The 18,925-nt window shown below is 45.3% G+C and overlaps 5 protein-coding genes across 5 annotated transcripts; 2 read left to right on the plus strand and 3 right to left on the minus strand.

Annotated features, from left to right (window-relative positions):
• Positions 1-2,904: 2,904 nt before the first annotated feature.
• Positions 2,905-3,231, plus strand: EDB93DRAFT_1094085 (uncharacterized protein; the record flags this gene model as incomplete). Its single annotated transcript, XM_041446571.1, has 1 exon — positions 2,905-3,231. A coding segment is annotated over one exon (327 nt), but the record flags the coding sequence as incomplete, so codon positions are not given.
• A 6,537-nt stretch (positions 3,232-9,768) lies between these two features.
• EDB93DRAFT_1255344 (uncharacterized protein) lies at positions 9,769-12,077 on the plus strand (the record flags this gene model as incomplete). Its single annotated transcript, XM_041453767.1, has 3 exons — positions 9,769-10,104; positions 10,158-11,626; positions 11,693-12,077. The coding sequence occupies 3 exons, from the start codon at positions 9,769-9,771 to the stop codon at positions 12,075-12,077; spliced, it is 2,190 nt and encodes a 729-aa protein (XP_041302584.1).
• A 66-nt stretch (positions 12,078-12,143) lies between these two features.
• EDB93DRAFT_1255345 (uncharacterized protein) lies at positions 12,144-13,086 on the minus strand (the record flags this gene model as incomplete). The annotated part of the gene is made up of 3 exons (XM_041453768.1): positions 12,144-12,232; positions 12,287-12,886; positions 12,936-13,086. 3 exons carry the CDS (start codon positions 13,084-13,086, stop codon positions 12,144-12,146), a joined length of 840 nt encoding a protein of 279 aa, XP_041302585.1.
• Positions 13,087-13,170: 84 nt separating this feature from the next.
• Positions 13,171-13,709, minus strand: EDB93DRAFT_1094132 (uncharacterized protein; the record flags this gene model as incomplete). The annotated part of the gene is made up of 2 exons (XM_041446574.1): positions 13,171-13,473; positions 13,524-13,709. Coding segments are annotated over 2 exons (489 nt in total), but the record flags the coding sequence as incomplete, so codon positions are not given.
• A 36-nt stretch (positions 13,710-13,745) lies between these two features.
• EDB93DRAFT_1094145 (uncharacterized protein) lies at positions 13,746-13,970 on the minus strand (the record flags this gene model as incomplete). Its single annotated transcript, XM_041446575.1, has 1 exon — positions 13,746-13,970. The coding sequence occupies one exon, from the start codon at positions 13,968-13,970 to the stop codon at positions 13,746-13,748; it is 225 nt and encodes a 74-aa protein (XP_041302587.1).
• Between the last annotated feature and the right edge of the window lie 4,955 nt (positions 13,971-18,925).

Here is an 18,925-nt window from a genome sequence, read left to right on the forward strand (position 1 = left end):
GCTGACATTCTTACTTAAGGTGTCTACAAGACATTTATGTAGAACACATTTGGACCTTAAACAAGACACACCATGGACAGGACAATAATGAGATCTGCATTGTTGTAGTGAAGGTGAGTTGCATATAATACTTGACATATCTTAATAGACTGACTTTGTATAGGTACAGAAAAAACACACATATTACAGTGACATTTTTCCGTATTATATGGGTCACCCGACCTACATAATATCCCGTATAAGACGGGCCAGTGGATGATGGGCCGATGTGATGTATATCCTCGATGTTGACGGATGGGCCAGGAGGGATATTATTTCCGATGGAGGCGGGTGGGCCCATGTGTGGAATATGTAGAGTAGATGAGTGGGCTGATGGACATGAATATTCTATAGACGGATGGGCTGAGGTAGTTGGATATTATGTAGATGGGTGTACCAAGGTAGGTGGGTATCAGATAGATGGGTATGCCAAGGGTACTTGTCATCACATACATGAGTGGGCTCAGATATATACTATATTAGACGGGTGGGCCGGCCGAGGGTACATGGTGTCACATACACAGGTGGGCCCAGATATATATTATCTTAGATCGGTGGGCCGAGTGTCAAGGTAGGTGGGTATCAGATAGACGGGTGGGCCGGCCGAGGGTACTTGTTATCATATACATGGGTGGGCCCAGAGATATATTATATTAGATGGGTGGGCAGAGGGCAGTATATAATATAGACAGGTGGGCACAGGTGAATGATAATTGTAAAACAATGCAGTACAGATTGCCGAGTAGCTAATTCGGGTGAAGCGTAATGAGTTCCTGCAGCTGCAGGTTCATTCTTGTTGCATTGCCATACGAGAAGCAAGGTTCCGACTACCGAAATTTGAGTGAAGCATACCGAGTTCCGAGACCCAGGTGTCAATAAATGAATATCTGATATCCAGCACACTTCCAATCATCTGGTATTTCATTGAGCAACGGATGGTAATATATCTTTGACAGCCAACATCATGGAAGGTTCTCTTATCAGAACCTCATCATCACCACCTACCAAATGCCAAATGCCAAATGCCAAGTTCCTACTACTGAAATTTGAGTGAAGCGTGCCGAGATACGAGCTCCGGGAGTTGACAAACAAATATCTGATATCCAGCACACTTCCAATGATCTGGTATTTTGGCTCCCTTATCTGATCCTGACTATCTCCACCCCCTTTAACACCAACCTCTGGGTGTCCAGCATTCAGCTTCTGATTTCCCAAGATCGACTTCATCATGAATGGTTCTTCCACTTCTGCAATTGAAATAAGCCTCTGGTGCACTTGGGCCCTGACAGTCACTCACAAGGCATGTGAATATATGTTGGAAGGTGATCCATCAGTTCCGTCAGAGCATCTGTTCCGGTCTCATTCTTATATCACATCTCCCCCTCTGTCATGAACTGTCACTTACTTAGTTACCCTTATTTTTCCTTTCCTTCATTTTCCTCAATACTTAAGGCCAATAGGCGCCTGCGACGCACCTCAGTCTCTTTCACCATAGACTGAGGTGTGTATGCTCTTTTACCCATGTTATTACCATACTGATTAGCACACCTATAGGCTCGTTCTACTTAGGTCCGTACATAGGAATCTTAGTCTCTTTCACCATAGACTGAGGCTCGTTCTACTTAGCTCTCACTCCAATAGGTTATGAGCCCTGTCTAAAGGACAGCATTCTCTTACCAGACGTCCTGTTTTCTGGACTACACTCTCGTCGACTCTCTCCTCGGCACTTCTTATCATACCATGTTTTCCTCCGATTCTCTCCCGAAGACGGAGAAATATCCGCACGAGAAGCTCACCCTCAATGGATCCAACTATTCCCAATGGGCTACAGGATTTAAGATGTGGGCCAGTGGTATCGGCTTATGGTCATACATTAGTGGAGACGAACTAGAACCATCGCCACCAGCTCCACTCACAGATGCTGACCAAAACATCCTTTGCAAGGAAAAGCACGACGAGTGGGTGAAGCTCTACAAACAGCGTCGACTCCTTGCCCTCAGTGCCCTCTCCACGGCTATTGACGCACAGGACTTTGTCTATCTGCGTGACATTGACGACCCGCACGTTGCTTGGATCGCCCTGGAGAAGAAGTACCTTCCCCAGAAAGCCATTCGTTTTAACCAATACCTTTATCGCCTATTCACCCTCCCGAAAGCGCATGACAGCGCGTCCATTGCGGAAACGCTGCAGATACTCATTGTTCTCAAGGCGGACCTTGCAGCATTGTCAGTTGCATCGGCATCAATGTCTATTCCCGCTACGAGCTCTACTACCAGTCCTATGACGTCCACCAGCACTAAGAAGGAGGAGTTCAAGATTCCAGATGCCATCTTCGTGCATATCCTACTCAGAGCCCTCCCTGACTATTACGACTCTCTTCGTCAAACACTCATCAATAGTGACACATCACTGGACTTCAATGACACTGTGAATAGGTTGAAGACACAGGAACTCCACCGTGCTGGAACCAATAACACGTCGGAGCATGTTGCCATGCTCTTGGGCCATCATAACACCAATGCACTTCCCAAGACCGGTGATCGCGTCCCTCCAAAGGGCTTCGATGAGTCGAAAGGGGATGGGTGGATCGTTGGATGGAGACCCAAGTGTGGTCACTGTCAGAAAGCTGGACATGTTTGGGTGCAATGTCGTGCATGCCTCGCTAAGGATGAGAAGAAGTCAGCACCGAATTCATCACCTACTGCTGTCGCCGCTAACACGGAATCCCCACTACCAGGCCAACCTGACGAATCCATCACAACTTCTCCATTCCTCCTTACCCTAAAAGATCACTCTGCCAGCATTTCGTCTACTCTTGACCTGCCAGATGGGATGTTCCATGTAGACTCTGCCTCGACTGCTCACATGGAGCCTGAAATTTCATGCTTTTCCCACTATACCAAACTGCGTGAACCCATTCGTGTGATGCTGGCTGATGAACATGTGGTACTGGCCCCAGGGTGGGGTAAAGTGAGACTTGCCCTACGTTATGGTACATCGCTGACCGAGCACGACTTTGAGTTCTTGCACATCCCTGACTTGCATTGTACACTCATCTCTGTGTCCAATCTCGCATCTGCTCATATCTCCTTCACCACGACCTCTAAGGGTGGGACACTGCGCTCACACGATGGAGACGGCCCATTCCTCGCTCATGTGCACCCTAAGGGTGGTCTATACTTGCTCGACGCTACCTACTGCGCGCCAGTCGTGCCCGCTCCCATGCGGGCAATGTTGTCTAGCTCTAACGCGCCCTCCTCACTCCATACCTGGCATCGCCGTCTGTGTCACGCTGGATTCTCAACTATTGTGAAGGCTATTGGGCATGTCAGTGGTATGAATGTCGACACAACGTTGCTGAACGGCGACTCGGATGGCGCAGACTCCATTCACTGCATTTCCTGTGTCATGGGCAAGCATAGGCACCTTCCTTTCCCCAGCGTTGCACGCCGCACGCAGGCTACTGCAGAGCTCATTCACTCTGACGTGTGGGGGCCTGTCAACACTGTTTCCTTCACTGGGGACTACTACTTTGTGGTCTTCACTGACGACTTTACAAGGTACTCCGTGGTATATCTCATGCGTGCTAAGTCCGAAGTATTTACCCACTTCAAACACTTCCTGCCATGGATTGAGGCCCAGTCTGGCGGCCGTGTCCGACGCCTGCATAGTGATAATGGTGGTGAGTACATCTCAACACCCTTCCTCCAGTATCTCGCAGAGCATGGCATCGAACATGAGACCACCATGCCCTATACACCTCAACAGAACGGTGTGGCAGAATGTGGCCACCAGACGGTTGTCACGCGTGCGCTAAGCTCCCATCACCAGAGCGGGTTCCCACACTCGTTCTGGGGTTGGGCCATCCTCAACTCGGTGCATGTCAAAAATGTCCTCCCTTCCTCCTCACTCGGTGGCCGCACTCCCTTTGAAGCCTTCTATGGTCGCAAGCCAGATGTGAGCTACCTCCGTCCTTTCGGTTGCCTTGCGTATGCCCACATCCCAGAAGATACACATCGCAAGTATGACTATGTCTCTCGGCACTGCTTCCTCCTTGGTCATGTTCGGCATGCTGGGTACATCCTCTGGGACCCTTCTGCCAGGTGCACCATCCGCTCCCGCCATGTTCATTTTGATGAACATGTCTTCTATGCGGACCCGTCTCCGTCTCCTCTTGCCCCGCTCATTGATCCTCCCCCTGGTGTCCTTTCGTCAGTGGGAGTCCCTTCATCAGTGGGAGCTGCCCTCCCACCAGCTGGTGAGCCACCAGCATCAACCCCTGCTAATGCTCTGCCCCCGCAGGTGTCAGTGGGAGAAGAGGGCAATGACCCACCAGCACCATCAGCAGATGCCATCCCAATGCCACCTCAGCCTCCTCGTCCAGCAGACCCTCCTCATCCAGCAGACCTATGCCGCAGCTCTCGCCCACGTCGTGCGCCAACTGGCACCACCTCCACAGCAATACCCACCAGGAGAATACCAGTCGCTGAACACTGGACTTACGTCCCAGATGTCCCAGAAGCAGACACACATGGTGATGCAGACGGCCAACACCACAACGCCGAAACCGAGACTGCGATGCATTCAACCGCAGAACCCCCCAAGCGCCCCAGCATAGCCATACCAAACACTATCGACAAGGCGCGTTCTTCACCAGAGTGGGAACAATGGTTAGACGCCTGCAAATCTGAACTTCAGTCAATGCGGGACCTCAAAACGCACACACTCATGCCACTCCCAGAAGGACGCAAAGCGGTGGGCTCGAGATGGGTATTCACGGTAAAGACTGACAAAGAAGGCAACATCACCTGTCACAAGGCACATTTTGTCGCGCAGGGATATACTCAAGTCGAAGGGGTCGATTATACAGAAACATTTGCGGCTGTTGCCAAGTATGACACAGTCCGTATTCTTCTTGCCCTTGCGGCCAAATTCGACCTCAAACTTGACCAGATGGACGTTCACACCGCTTTCCTCAATGCTGACCTCAAAGAAGACATCTACCTCAAGCAACCAGCCGATTTTGAAGACCCTGAACACCCAGACTGGGTATGGAAGCTGGAGAAAGTGATTTATGGGTTGAAGCAGGTGGGATATGAGTGGAATCAGACGTTGGATGAGTACCTGCGGAAAGAGGGGTTCAGATTCATCAGGAGCGAGGCCGACCACAGTCTATATGTCCTCCACGAGGGGGACAAGGTCATATGGTTAGTTGTCTATGTCGACGACATGCTCACAGTGTCAAACTCTCGCGACTACCTGGACAAATTCAAGGCGCAGCTCAAACAATGTTTCGACTTATCAGATCTTGGCCCCGCTCGCCACTTCCTTGGCATGCATATCACGCGCGACCGGGAGAAACGACTCCTCACCATCAGCCAGAAGGCTTACCTTGAGAGGATCCTCGAGAACGCCGGCATGATGATGTGCAACCCCGTCAGCACACCTATGATGCCAGGTGTTGTCTTGCAGAAGGCTACATGAGCCCCAGCCGAAGAGGAAGCAGCTGCCATTGTGTCCATCCCATATCGTCGAACAATCGGCGAGCTCAACTATGCCATGCGAACGACACACCCTGACATTGCCTACTCCGTATCATGCCTCTCTCATTATATGGAGAACCCCAGCATTGACCACCACCGCCAGCTCAAACACCTCCTTCGATACATTCGCGGGACCACAGACTTAATGCTGGTCTTCGGCTCATCAAACGAGGGACTCATCAGTCATTCAGACTCGGACTACGCTGCAGATCGTGACGACAGTAAATCCACTAGTGCCTACGTCTACCAACTCTTCGGTGGGCCCATCAGCTGGAAGTCTCAGAAACAATTGGTCGTTGCCACATCTACCACGGAAGCTGAATACATTGGTCTATTGAATGCTTCCCGTGAGGCGCTGTACCTCATCCAACTCCTGCATGACTTCCGACTCAACCCTGATCTATACGACCCTGCGCTGTTATACGGAGACAACCAAGCCAGCATTGCTCTCTTGAAGAATCTGAAGTTCCACGAGTGAGCGAAACATATTTGCGTCCACTATCATCTTATCCTCAGCCTCGTCGACTTGAAGAAGATTGAACTGCAATACAAGTCCACATCGGAAATGATTGCTGACAGCCTGACCAAGGCATTGCCTCGCCCTGCAGGAGTACAACATTGCGAAGGGATGGGTCTGCGTCGTCAGAGTATGCTGGATGCTCCGACGAGTGGGAGTGTTGGAAGGTGATCCGTCAGTTCTGTCAGAGCATCTGTTCCGGTCTCATTCTTATATCACATCTCCCCCTCTGTCATGAACTGTCACTTACTTAGTTACCCTTATTTTTCCTTTCCTTCATTTTCCTCAATACTTAAGGCCAATAGGCGCCTGCGACGCACCTCAGTCTCTTTCACCATAGACTGAGGTGTGTATGCTCTTTTACCCATGTTATTACCATACTGATTAGCACACCTATAGGCTCGTTCTACTTAGGTCCGTACATAGGAATCTTAGTCTCTTTCACCATAGACTGAGGCTCGTTCTACTTAGCTCTCACTCCAATAATATACTGCACAGAAATTCAATGCAGAGAAGACAGGAGGAGACCCGGCGATACCTTCTCCTAACCTAGACACTGATGGTACTCGGAACTTGATATTTGGAACTTGGTACTCGACAGTTGGGACTTGGTACTGAATAGCCAGGACTCGGTACATGATAGATGGGACTCAGTACTTGATAGTCAGGACTTGGTACATGATAGTTGGGACTCGGTACATGATAGTCAGAACTCAGAACTCGATAGTCGGGACTCGGTACTTGATAGTCAGGACTCGGTACATGATAGTTGAGACTTGGTACTTGGAACTTGATAGTTGGAACTCAGTACTCGATAGTCAGGACTTGGTACTTGGAACTCAATATTTGGAACTCGGTACTCGATAGTCAGGACTCAGTACATGATAGTTGGGACTTGGTACATGATAGTCGGGACTCAGTACTCAGAATTCAATAGTTGGGACTTGGTACATGATAGTTGGGACTCGTTACTCGGAACTCGATATTTGGAACTTGGTACTCGATGGTCCAAATGGCCGAATTTAAAGCCGGCACAATATTATTAAAATTATTATAAAAAGAATAATAAATAGAATAATAAATGTGTCTTAATAACCGAGGGTCTTATATAAAGTCATGTAAATATAATGACACCACAATTACACTTTGGATAAGACTTCTTGCCAGTCCTCGATTAACACAGTCTACGACTTTTCCTATTTCGTGGTAGATAATGTGTGAGTTCTTGGGAGGCTCGCTAAACTAATCTTTTTATAAAGATCAACCTAGCTGGAGCTTTACTTTTCTTTATTGAAACTCAAATCTCTTGTCTAGGAATAAGCTTCTAGACATGTAATTCGGTTTCTGGAATGTATTTGCCTAGGAAATCTCCTTCTAGGCTCTGGACTGTGTTACAAGAACATCTAGACGCTTGGGCCCCTACCATTTTTCTCCTCATCCTCCTCGTATCAGCCCTTGCATCATACCCTCACCCCGACCTTACCCTGGTCATCCTTGTCATTCTCGCATTCCCTTTCGCTCTCTACCTGTCGCTTCAGCAGAGCCAGTACATCTGGCCGGATCCTTTCGCTGACGAAGCATACCCATGCTCCGTTCCACCACCTGACTGATCCTGTGGACAGTCCCCTTGCCCTTACCGTCTGGACGGTAACCTATGATATGATGCACGACGCATCCCCTTTGCCCTGTTTCCTTTCTTGATCTCTGACTTGATGCGCAGTCGCACATGCGACCTTTACTTAGCTCCGCAGCTGCACGATCGTGCCCCTGTGTGTTTCACTTCTTATCCCGATCTTTGACTCACTTTCTTATCAGCACGTTCTACCTCGCCCATGTCTCAATGTGAACGTGCCTTCCTTTTATGGTTATATCCCTTTACCGATTGCCTCTCTTGGTAGTACGAGTTATCACCCATTAATACGTCTCCTGTCCCCTATATAAACTCGCTACCATGTACTGTATTCCCTAACTTGAATCTACTTGGTTCTTGACCTCCTACTCTCACCAGAGTGATCCTTTCTGCCTTGCCAGCAGTCTATATTCTATCTTCTTATCTGCTCTTCGCGGATAAGCCTATAGTCTTGATCTTTGCTCATCGACTTCGTCGACAAGCAAAGCCCCTGTTAACTAGTCAGACTTCTGTCCTTCTAATTAACGATGATCTTACGATTAACCTTCGGGTGTCGTAAGCCTTGGCAGATACAGCTCATCGTCTAGCATCCACTTGACGTAAGCTACCCGATTTGGACATAGGCGTCAAATCTTACTTGCCGATGCGTCGCCAAGTACGACCCCTAACCTTGGGCTAGCCCAAGGACGTCCTTGACCGTTGACGACACACGCTCTGTTTGAGCGTCGCCAACAGATACCATCCAAGTCGTAACAGACTGGGTTACTGGGACTAGTGAGATGTGGTCTCAAATATACAAAATATGACCAAGATTGCTTGGTCTATGGGCACTGGAACTATGAGATAATGGTCTCAAGTATACTATATATATATTCAAGATCACTTGGTCTATGGGACAACTAGTGAGACGTGGTCTCAACTATATAATAGATGACTAAGATTGCTTAGTCAAAGGGCACAGAGCAATGAGACAAAGGGGTCTCAAAGACAATATATGTGACCAAGAACACTTGGTCTATAGCACTAAATAAGTTTCTAAGGTAAGAAACTTATAATCTCAAGGGAATTCTTTTCCCTGCACTTGTCTCACTTCAAAGGGACTAACTTTGCAAGTGAAATATCTGATAGGCAGATAGCTACAAATGAGAGATCATATTTTTTTGGGGGGGAAGAATGGGCTCTCCTTATATACATTTTGTGTGGGAAAGTAACCTAGGTTCACAAACAATAAAAAATAAGGAGGGCCAATCAAAATATTGGGTCAAACCCAATAAAAGAATAAAATACAAGTGAAAGATGGAGCTATGACATCATTGTGGAGCAGAACATTCTGGAATGTGGAGTAATGACATCATTGTAGAGCAAAAGATTCCAGAACCTTCCATGAGTGAGTCATTGTGGAGCAGAATATTCTAGAAGGAAATGACATCATGGATGATGTCATTGTGGAGTAGAATAATCTAGAGCTTGATGACATAATATCTTTCAACAGAATACCTGCAGGAGCAGGCTCCTTCCCAACTTCGAGTGTGGAGGGGCTACATCCGAGGTCACATGATACAACAAAATTTCAAACCCAGCATAACCTTACTCCCCTCACACTCTCAGCAGTGGCTGGAAGATAACATTTGTAAACAACATCAGCCACAGTGGCTGAACCAGCGGAACGTGAAATTTATTCATGTAGAATGAACTTAGGGTTAGAAAGACGCAGGTATTTTTATGTTAGAAAATTTGTGCTACAATTGAGTCCGGAACAGTAGCACATTAATGTCACAGTTGATGTCAACAGTCGTACAATGGAACATTCATTTCAATACCTATTGACTACATTTGAAGATGCTGGAATCAAGCCTTTTCAATTCTTCTCAATGCTACTCACTCGCCAGGAGCTCAACAACCATCCACATGTCCATGAACTCCTTGTACATTCAGAAGACTTGATCAGTGCAATTATCAAGCATCCTTCGAGACTATATAACTCAGCACACACAGTGACCCAACTCATACAAGGGGTATATGTCCGTGAAGTGCGCACCATGGCTTCCAAAGAAAATGGTTCGCACTTTGGGGCATCGAGCGCAAACATGCAACAACTCAAAGAGTTCAGTATTGAGGAGACCGCACAGACAATGAAGTCTAATGCACCAGGATTGTGGGGATTGCTTGGGACTCTACTCGGCAAGGATGAGAGGTTGGGAAGTAATGAAGACATGGTCATGAGCGACGCGGAAGAAGCTGTCGATGACTATTATTGGGATCAGGTGGAAGCAATAGAACTCGAGGGGTTCATCAATGCACTCACCTCTGAAGGGGATACAGTGGCCTCGAAGCGAGATATTCACACAAATAGACATGCCACTATATGTAACATTGTCAGTATAATGCCTTGCTCGCATGTCAATGTCTTAGATATTAATTAGATCAGAAAAAGGTTGTGATTTTGAGTATCATGATGCAGAGTATGAACCGGAAATCCAATGCATTACAGAGCATCATCGGGATCTTCTTGCAGTCAATGCACACACCGCAAAATGTCGTCGACACTCTCGCTCGCATTGGAATATCAATATCCACAGACACCATTCATGCTGCAGTGAAATCTATGTCAGCCGAATCACAAAATGCGATGCGAGAACTTGGTCAAAGTCTCCTCGTGTCATATGCCTATGACAATTTTGATGTTGACCTCAAATCTCACCTTCCTGTCACGGAAAAATCAAACAATTCACTGAAACACCTTACCTCCGGCCTGATGTTTCCACTGCAACATGGTATCACTATTGGTGATTTGAATTGCTCCGAAGAGCTCTGGAGGCAGTCAGCTTTGAATACTCAAGCAATAGAACAGGACTTACCTCCCCGTAGAACTTGGAAGGATCTTCTATCCATCCACTCTGAGTCCGAAGTCACCCGAAACCTAACAAGACGCGACCGTTTCAATGCATGGTTATTCTTGATGGATCTATGCATTCACGGACCAGAGTATTTCCACCTCTTCAAGTCGGAGATACCCCCACCTGAAGTTATCAAAGAAATTCCCTTACACAAAACATCAATCACAGCTGCTTGGGCAATGGATATCAATAATTCAACTGTTAGTGGGAACATACGTGCGGTCACAGAACTTCTAGCGCAGGGAGGAATTTATGATCTGGTTGGCTCTGAATTAGAGTCACCAGATATCTCCCAGCACATAGTTCTAATTCACGGAGACCTTGGAACAGGTGAACATCTTCAAGCGGCACAAATATGGCGCTCCATCGAGGCTACCCCATGGGACCGGTTGCAACACATTATTTTCATTCCTGGTCTTTTCCATTTGAAGATGGCATGTGCTGATGTGATCTGGCGGTGTTTCCTGCAACCATTATCAGCAAGAGAAGACAATACTAGTCTTATGCGAGACATCACGCAACTTCGACCCAGGGAGACTGGAATCTACTGTTCCAAACCAGGATTTCGACGGATGCATGTACTCATCAGCAGTTCCAGCACCTGTTGTTGGCTCGATTGCTGGCGGATCCATGTGAAAAACAAGTCTCCCGCTTATAGCAGCCTCAAGGAGTTCGCAGCATCTAAACCTGTCCTGAATGAGTTGATAAAAATGGCAGATGAATTGGCACAGACTTACGTAGCAAATTATAAGCTCCAGTGCATTCGTCGAAGGCCAGAGGAGGAGCAAGATGTCCAATTCAAAAACTCGCTCTTGATGAACAAATACTTCCTGCTTTACGAGGAATTATCATATGCAATGAACCATGGGGACATTGGATGCACCGAAACATGCATAGTTGCATGGATCCCTATACTCAAGGTGACGGGCAAGCACAAGTATGCCACGCACATGTCGAATTTCCTCATTAATCTTCACTTTGTATATCCGCCTGGACTCCGGTACGTTTGTCAACCAGTTTGTCAACACACTGTTCAACACATGGTACTGATCTCATGTGGCACTAGATGTGCAATACATTACCATATTCTTGTTAATTCCACCGGCAAGGAAACGAGTTGGCATGCTGTCGACTGGTGTGTTGAATTGAACAATCTGTTTACAAAGGTCAAAAATGGTGGCAAGGGACCCAACCACACCGTCGAGCGCATTTTCCTCGAGTCCCCACTGGTACATGCATACCGGAATGCTCAGACAATGATACAAAAGAATTTTCTACTTGCGCACCTCACAGCAAAACACACTGGACCAAACATGAGGAAAACATTTGAATTACTATCTATTCAGCTCACCAAACAATCCCCACACATCCTAACACCCAGCAGGAAAAGTCAGTTTCTGATTCTTGACTTGATTGACAAAGAAAGGGAGATGATGGAAAAAGCAGCATGAGGCGAGATAGACGAGGAAGAAGAGGGTATGGATGCAGGAGAGGGTACAGCCGATTTAGACGATGTATTAGTTGAGCTGGTTTAAGCGGGATGCATTGTTATTTTCTTTGTTCGGTCCAGCATGAGACGGGTGGCTTGGACAAACACAATTGCGTGCTATTGACAAATGAGTATTTTAAAGAATTTGAATGCAAACAGTGAGACACTCACCATTGTGGCCCTCTTGACCGCAGGCGCTACACTTGTTCTTGCACTTAGGAGTATTGGAAGTTGTAGCAAGACAAGGAGATGGTGTGGATGGTGTTGGAGGTGGTACATTGGTGTTGATGGCGCTGGGTGTGCAGCTTAGAGGAGTCATAGCAAAAGGGCTTGCACCAGGTGGTGCAAGCATTTGAATAAGTAATATGACCTCATTTCCAAACCTATCCACATCCGTCCACCCTGTCTCCTTCTTCAGCTCGAGCATGCTGTGAATTTTGCGATGATGTGCGCAGTCAATGATGCGATCTAGCATGGAGTTGGGTAGGACAATGGAAGGGCCGAGGTCACTGAGATGAGCCCAGCCGTATGTTGATATGGTCTTCTCCTCACACCAATCATAAAGGGTGTCCAACAGCGCAAGGTCAGATGGTTCTTGTTTGTACTTGGGAATGCAGGAACACTGGGTTGTGGCAGAGAGTTCATCAGTTGGGGAGGAGTAGGTAGAAAAGTGGTCAGGATGGTGAATGTCACAACAAATCATGGGCTGTGAAACCATGCAGCATGAGCAGCCTAAGATATGGTCTGGGTCACAATCGAGGTGGTCAAAGTCTGAGAGGGTGTGAGTGCGGTCCCTTTCCATTGAATAGAAATTTCTCACCAGCTGCTTCATTATCAAAGCACACATTAAAGACCTTCCTTCTACACGTCAATCCTGTACGTTTATCGGCATTAATAAGGTAATCCACACCAGGATCCAATTCCCTCTTCTTCCTCTTTTTGGCTCTGGTTACATGGTGAGCATTTGCCATTACATCTTTCGATTCCTGCAAACTATTCACGCTTTGTATAATAGTGTCGTCAAGCTCGATATTGTAATCTTCGTCATTGACGACTCAAGAGGATGGAGCTGATGGGGAGACATTGGCGGGTAGTTCTGAGAGAGCAACTGTGCGACACTTATTGTTTCGTGCCTCCAGTAAGTCTGCTGCTTTGCATTTGCGAGTGTTCTCATGTTGTGTTTTTCTGATGGCCCGAGCCTCCCGCTTGTCATCAAAGTGCTCTTTCTCAGTAAAGAGCAACCCTGTGCCCATCAACTGTTTGTTTCGTGCAGCGCACCCCAAACGTTGCCATAATGTGGCAAGGTGGCACGTTGCCCGCCATTGGATGATGATCTCGATATCCGGAACGTCCATACCCTTTAAGCTGTCAGTAAGTTATTGTTTGTTTTAAGCTTTTTGTGTCTTACCATTCCAAATGAGTCGGTTGTACAGAACCCCCATGTTTCTCCCAATACAGTGTTCCCAAGCTCAGCATCCTTGTAAGTACTCGACATGTCTGAATTGAACCATTTAATTTTGTTGCGGAACTCAGAAGGCAGACACTTGCGAAGCAAACGAGCGGCATTGATGGCATCCTGTATGTTGTCGAAGAAAATGAGGAATTTAGGAGGTGGCTGATCGCCTCGTTTCTACCCAGCTGGTATCAAGAACGCTAAATCAGCGTAGCTGTGAAGTGCGTGAATTATTTTTTTGACTCCAAGCTTAATATTTGGTCTATCCATAGAACACCGGATAGTCGTCAACTTGTCAGCCCGCATGTGAAGGAGGCATACCACATTAGAGACTATGTGTTTGGTGAGTGTTGTGGATGTAATAATGATAGGGACTTCCTGTGCCTGCAGTACAGAGCACATCATGGTCTCCTTTTAGCAGCACTTGTGTGACCTTCACTTGCCATAAACACGGTCTGACTCCAAATTTTTGCTGCGTGACAGACCAAATCTGACCTAAGGAAGGAATATCCAAACTGATTGTGAGTGATGAAATAGGAGCGGCCGAAGCCATTAATGGCCAATGTGTGTTGCTACGTCTATGTAGCACGAATTTTCTAATATAAAAATACCTGCATCTTTCTAACCCTAAGTTCGTTCTACATGAATAAATTTCGCGTTCTGCTGGTTCAGCCGCTGTGGCTGACGTTGTTTACAAATGTTATCTTCCAGCCGCTGCTGAGAGTGTGAGGGGAATAAGGTTATCCTGGGTTTGAAATTTTGTTGTATCATGTGACCTCGGATGTAGCCCCTCCACACTTGAAGCAGTGGTTGGGAAGGAGCCTGCTGCAGGAGTATCTGTGGAGTCTTATGACATCATAATGACATCATACCCTATGGGTACAATTTTATGAAGTGTTAGGTGAGTCAAAACATCCTAATAAAAAAGTAAAGTAAAGAAACACTAGAGAAAAGTAGGTAGCAAAATAAGACAGTTGGCAGGAATTGAAACATGGTCTTTTTTGATAGGTTTTTCATAAGCTTTGTACTTTTCTCTATGGTTTTCTCTAGCCAAAGTGAATAAGCCAAAGGCAAGGCTATACCTTAACCTTCATTTCTCTTCTCACATCAACTAGGTCTAAATGTGATTCTCATCTCACATTAGACTTTTTCCGTCAAAACATATTCAGATCGTGAAACTTGGGGAAAACTGGAAATATGGACCATGGTTTGGAACCAAGGTATGGGTTGACTAGTCTGAGGACTAAGCTAACAGACTTTGTCTTTTGAGGGTCACCTAGTATTCATGTCCATGCATGATTCCCACATCATGCAGGACATCGGAACTCAGTACTCGATAGTTGGGACTCAGTACTTGATAGTTGGGACTTGATATTTGGAACTCAATAGCTAGGACTTGATACTCAATGTAACCTAAGTGTTTGTTCTCGAAAAAGAAACCATGGCAGCATGCATAAAAATAGAGCAAATCAGCAACAAACACTCTAGAGTCAATTATTATGTCATTATAAATTATGACAATTGCAGGGGGTAGAACAGCAGAGCTTTCTAGTAAATCCTGCACAGTATTACAACTGTGTCCAAGTTACCACTATATGTCAATGGAAGGGGTTGAATGGCAGAGCATCCTGGTAAGTCCTACACAGTATCACAACAGAGTCCAGGTTACCACTACACTATCTGGTGATTGGTATACAAAGAGCTAAAAGGTACATGTGTGCTTAAAAGTACTCAATTGTGAAAATGGTAGTCATGGCTCCACAATTCAAAGATCATACACTTCTGAGGCAATGTAAGTAATATTTTACCATCATAATTTGGCTGAAGGCCAAAATCCGAAGCCTGAAGCCCAAAGCCCAAAGCCCAAAGCCCAAAACCTGAAAACATGTATACAAGATACCTATTTTTCACTTATTGCACAAATCACCAAGTACTGAGTGCTGAGGGCTGAACCCTGAAGTATCACCGAGTGTTGAGTGCCAAAACCTGAAACTTGAGACCTGGTACACAAATCACCAAGTGTTGAGTGCCGAGTGCTGAGGCCTGAAACCCGTAACCTGATGTTCGAAGCCCGAAACCCGAAAATATGTATACAACATATCAATATTTACATATCCATATTTCCCTCATTGCACAAATCATGGAGTGTCGAGTACCGAAACCCGAAACTTGACACCCGGTACACAAATCACCAAGTGCCGAGTGTCGAGTGCCGAGTGCTGAGTCTTGAGGCCCGATGTCCAAAGCCTGATGTCTGAAGCCTGAAACCCAAAGCCTGAAACCCAAAAATATGTATCCAACATATCCATATTTCCCTCACTGCACCAATCACCGAGTGTCAAGTACCGAAACCCAAAACTCAACACCTGGTACACAAATCACCAAGTGCCGAGTGCCGAGGCTCGAGCCCCAATGTCCAAAGCCTGAAACCCAAAGATATGTATACAACATATCCATATTTCACTCATTGCACAAATCAATGAGTGTCGAGTGCCAAAACCCAAAACTCAACACCCAGTACACAAATCACCAAGTGTTGAGTGCCAAGTGCCAAGGCCCAAAACCCGATGTTGGAAGCCCAAAGCCCGAACCCTGAAACCCAAAAATATGTATATAACATATCAATATTTCACTCATTGCACAAATCACTGAGTGTCGAGTGCCAAAACCCGAAACTTGAGACCTGGTACACAAATCACCAAGTGCTGAGTGCCGAGGCCCGACATCCAAAGCCTGAAACCCAAAGATATGTATACAACATATCCATATTTCCCTCACTGCACAAATCACCGAGTGTCGAGTACCAAAACCCGAAACTCAACACCCAGTACATGTGACTACAACTGGACATGAATTCTGTATTTGTATGTATTATCCATTGATGTAGGGTTCAAATAACTTGGGAATTGTATTGACTACCAAGTGTTGGGACTCAGGACTTGCTAGTCAATATAGGAAAATGATAATGAAAAAATGAAAATTATTATTATGCTTAACTTTCTTAATGAAGGTTGTAGTCCGAGTCTATGCGAGTGTATTGGTGGTCCTACCAAGTATTGGTACTCAGTGTAGTGATGGTTGCGGTGCTGGGCTCGGAACCACTGATTTTCATACTCATGTCATTCTTGTCAATTGGGAATTATTTGAAGACTACATTAAATGTTAGTCAGTGTCGAGTATGATAATGAATGTATAGTCATACCTCAGTCTGAGAACAAATAGACTGAGGTAGGATGATGCAGGTATGAGGATTATATATTTGTCTGGCATGTTAGCAATGATGTAAAGATGAGGCATGCATTTGTACATGTGTGCAGTAAGTGAGCATAAAGATAAAAGAATGAATATTAATAGTGAGACTTGCACATTATGTTGAGATATCCAACATGACAAGCCTGTGATGGGATCAGAGACCTGGAATAACACCCATATATGTCCATTATAATAGCCCTAATAGTTTAGAAAGATCCATGAAGGATTGATGTAATGACAGGCATATGCATGAAATGTGACAATAGACATATTTTTACAAAGTCACATTTATAGATGATTCAGGCAAAGATTTCATTAAAAATATGTAGGATAGATTGTAAACTACCTAAGGAGCCCATACTGCCTACTGCCTTGAGGGTAGGGGGTGGGTGGAAGGGATATAGTGAAAACATGAGTTGACTCAGCATTAAAGTCCTATTATTGCTTCACTGACCATTTTCGATGCTTTGGGTCTTTGAAGTTTCCCACACTCCATTTCTTATCTATTTCACTTCCTCAGTACTCAATTCTTGGTGGATTTGTCTGTAAATTCATGTCTATGATACTTAATATATTTTAAATGTACTCTAGGTTTCTGATCATGAAGATTCAATGTTTTGAAGGTATGGGCCCCTTATCAGGAGAAATGGCAAGTATGCACACTAGCTCACAAACTCCAGCCTATTGTGAGCTGATCTTGGTCATAAGAGGCAGTAATATAAGCTATGCTCATTATATATTAAAAGGTTGGATCATGGATGCAAGGGCAAGAGACTGAAAATCGTGAAAAATGTCAAAAGTGCAATGGTGTCACAACCCAATAACGAATTAACGCTGGGCGGAGACTAGGACTCAGACTAAGGTTATCACAACAATGAAAAGAAGAGCAGGTACGTCTTGGATTGCTACGGTGTAGATACAAGAGGTTTGAACTAAAGAACTATCAACCAAGACATGCTACCTATATACAACTATTGAGACGGAGATTGAAACTGAGCTACAACTACTAGCCAATCATAAAATAGGAAAGGGAATCGTACCATAGAACATCATAGAATATTACAGAAGTATCACATGACCTTATCTTATCTTATCTTATCTAATCTAATCTAATCACAATCAAAGAACTCGTCTTCTTCATCAGTTACATTGAAGACACGTGTCGTGGGCGCTAAAGGTATTTCGGGAATGATAGATGTTTTCAGGGTAGGGTTAGGGTTAGACTTAGGCGCTGTGTATGGGCGCTTAGGAAGATTTAAGAAAGAATAGTGATTTGTTAAAGGTACTCGTGACAAATGGTCTATGCTTACATGTAATAACACAGTCTGTAATATTCAATAATGCGAAAACGAGTAAATACGCACCAGTGGGGATAGATACAACTAGACAGGACATAGGAAGGATGAGTCCGATGCAAAAATGTTGGGTCCAAAACTTTTGGGTCAGGGTCGGGCGTTGGGATCAGGATCAGAATGTCAGGGATGCGTCGGACAAATACTGTTTAACATGAGTATCAAAAACACGGGTTTTGAGCCCAACACTGTGACTATCATTACACCAGGTACCGAATATCAGAACCAAGTACTGAGTACCGAGTACCGAGTAATGAAATAACCAATTGACAAGAAAAGACTACCAATACACTCACCTTGACTTGGACTACAACTTTCATTTTTCATTCTCGCTGATGTTTCGGATTTCTTTAGCTTATATCTTGGTCAAATGATAATTGATGGACAAGAAAAGACTACCAAAACACTCACCTAGACTCGGATAACAACTTCCATTTTTTTATTATCTTTGCCTATATTGGCTAGCAAGTCCTGAGTCTGAAGTACCGACACTCAGTAGTCAATACAATCCCCAAGTTGTTTGAACCCTACATCAATGGATAATACATACAAATACAGAATTCATGTCCATTTGTAGCACTGGGTATTGTGTTTCAGCACTCGACACTCAGTGATTTGTGCCATAAATGAAAAATGGACATGTTGCATACATGTTTTTGGGTTTCGGGCCTCAGCACTCGGCACTCAATGATTTGTTTAATGTAAATGAAAAATGGGCATGTTGCACACCAGGTTTCAGCATTTGACACTTGG

Source organism: Suillus bovinus, assembly GCF_016758785.1.
Source record: "Suillus bovinus strain UH-Sbo-P2 chromosome Unknown EDB93scaffold_91, whole genome shotgun sequence".
In the NCBI taxonomy this organism is placed as follows: Eukaryota; Fungi; Basidiomycota; class Agaricomycetes; order Boletales; family Suillaceae; genus Suillus; species Suillus bovinus.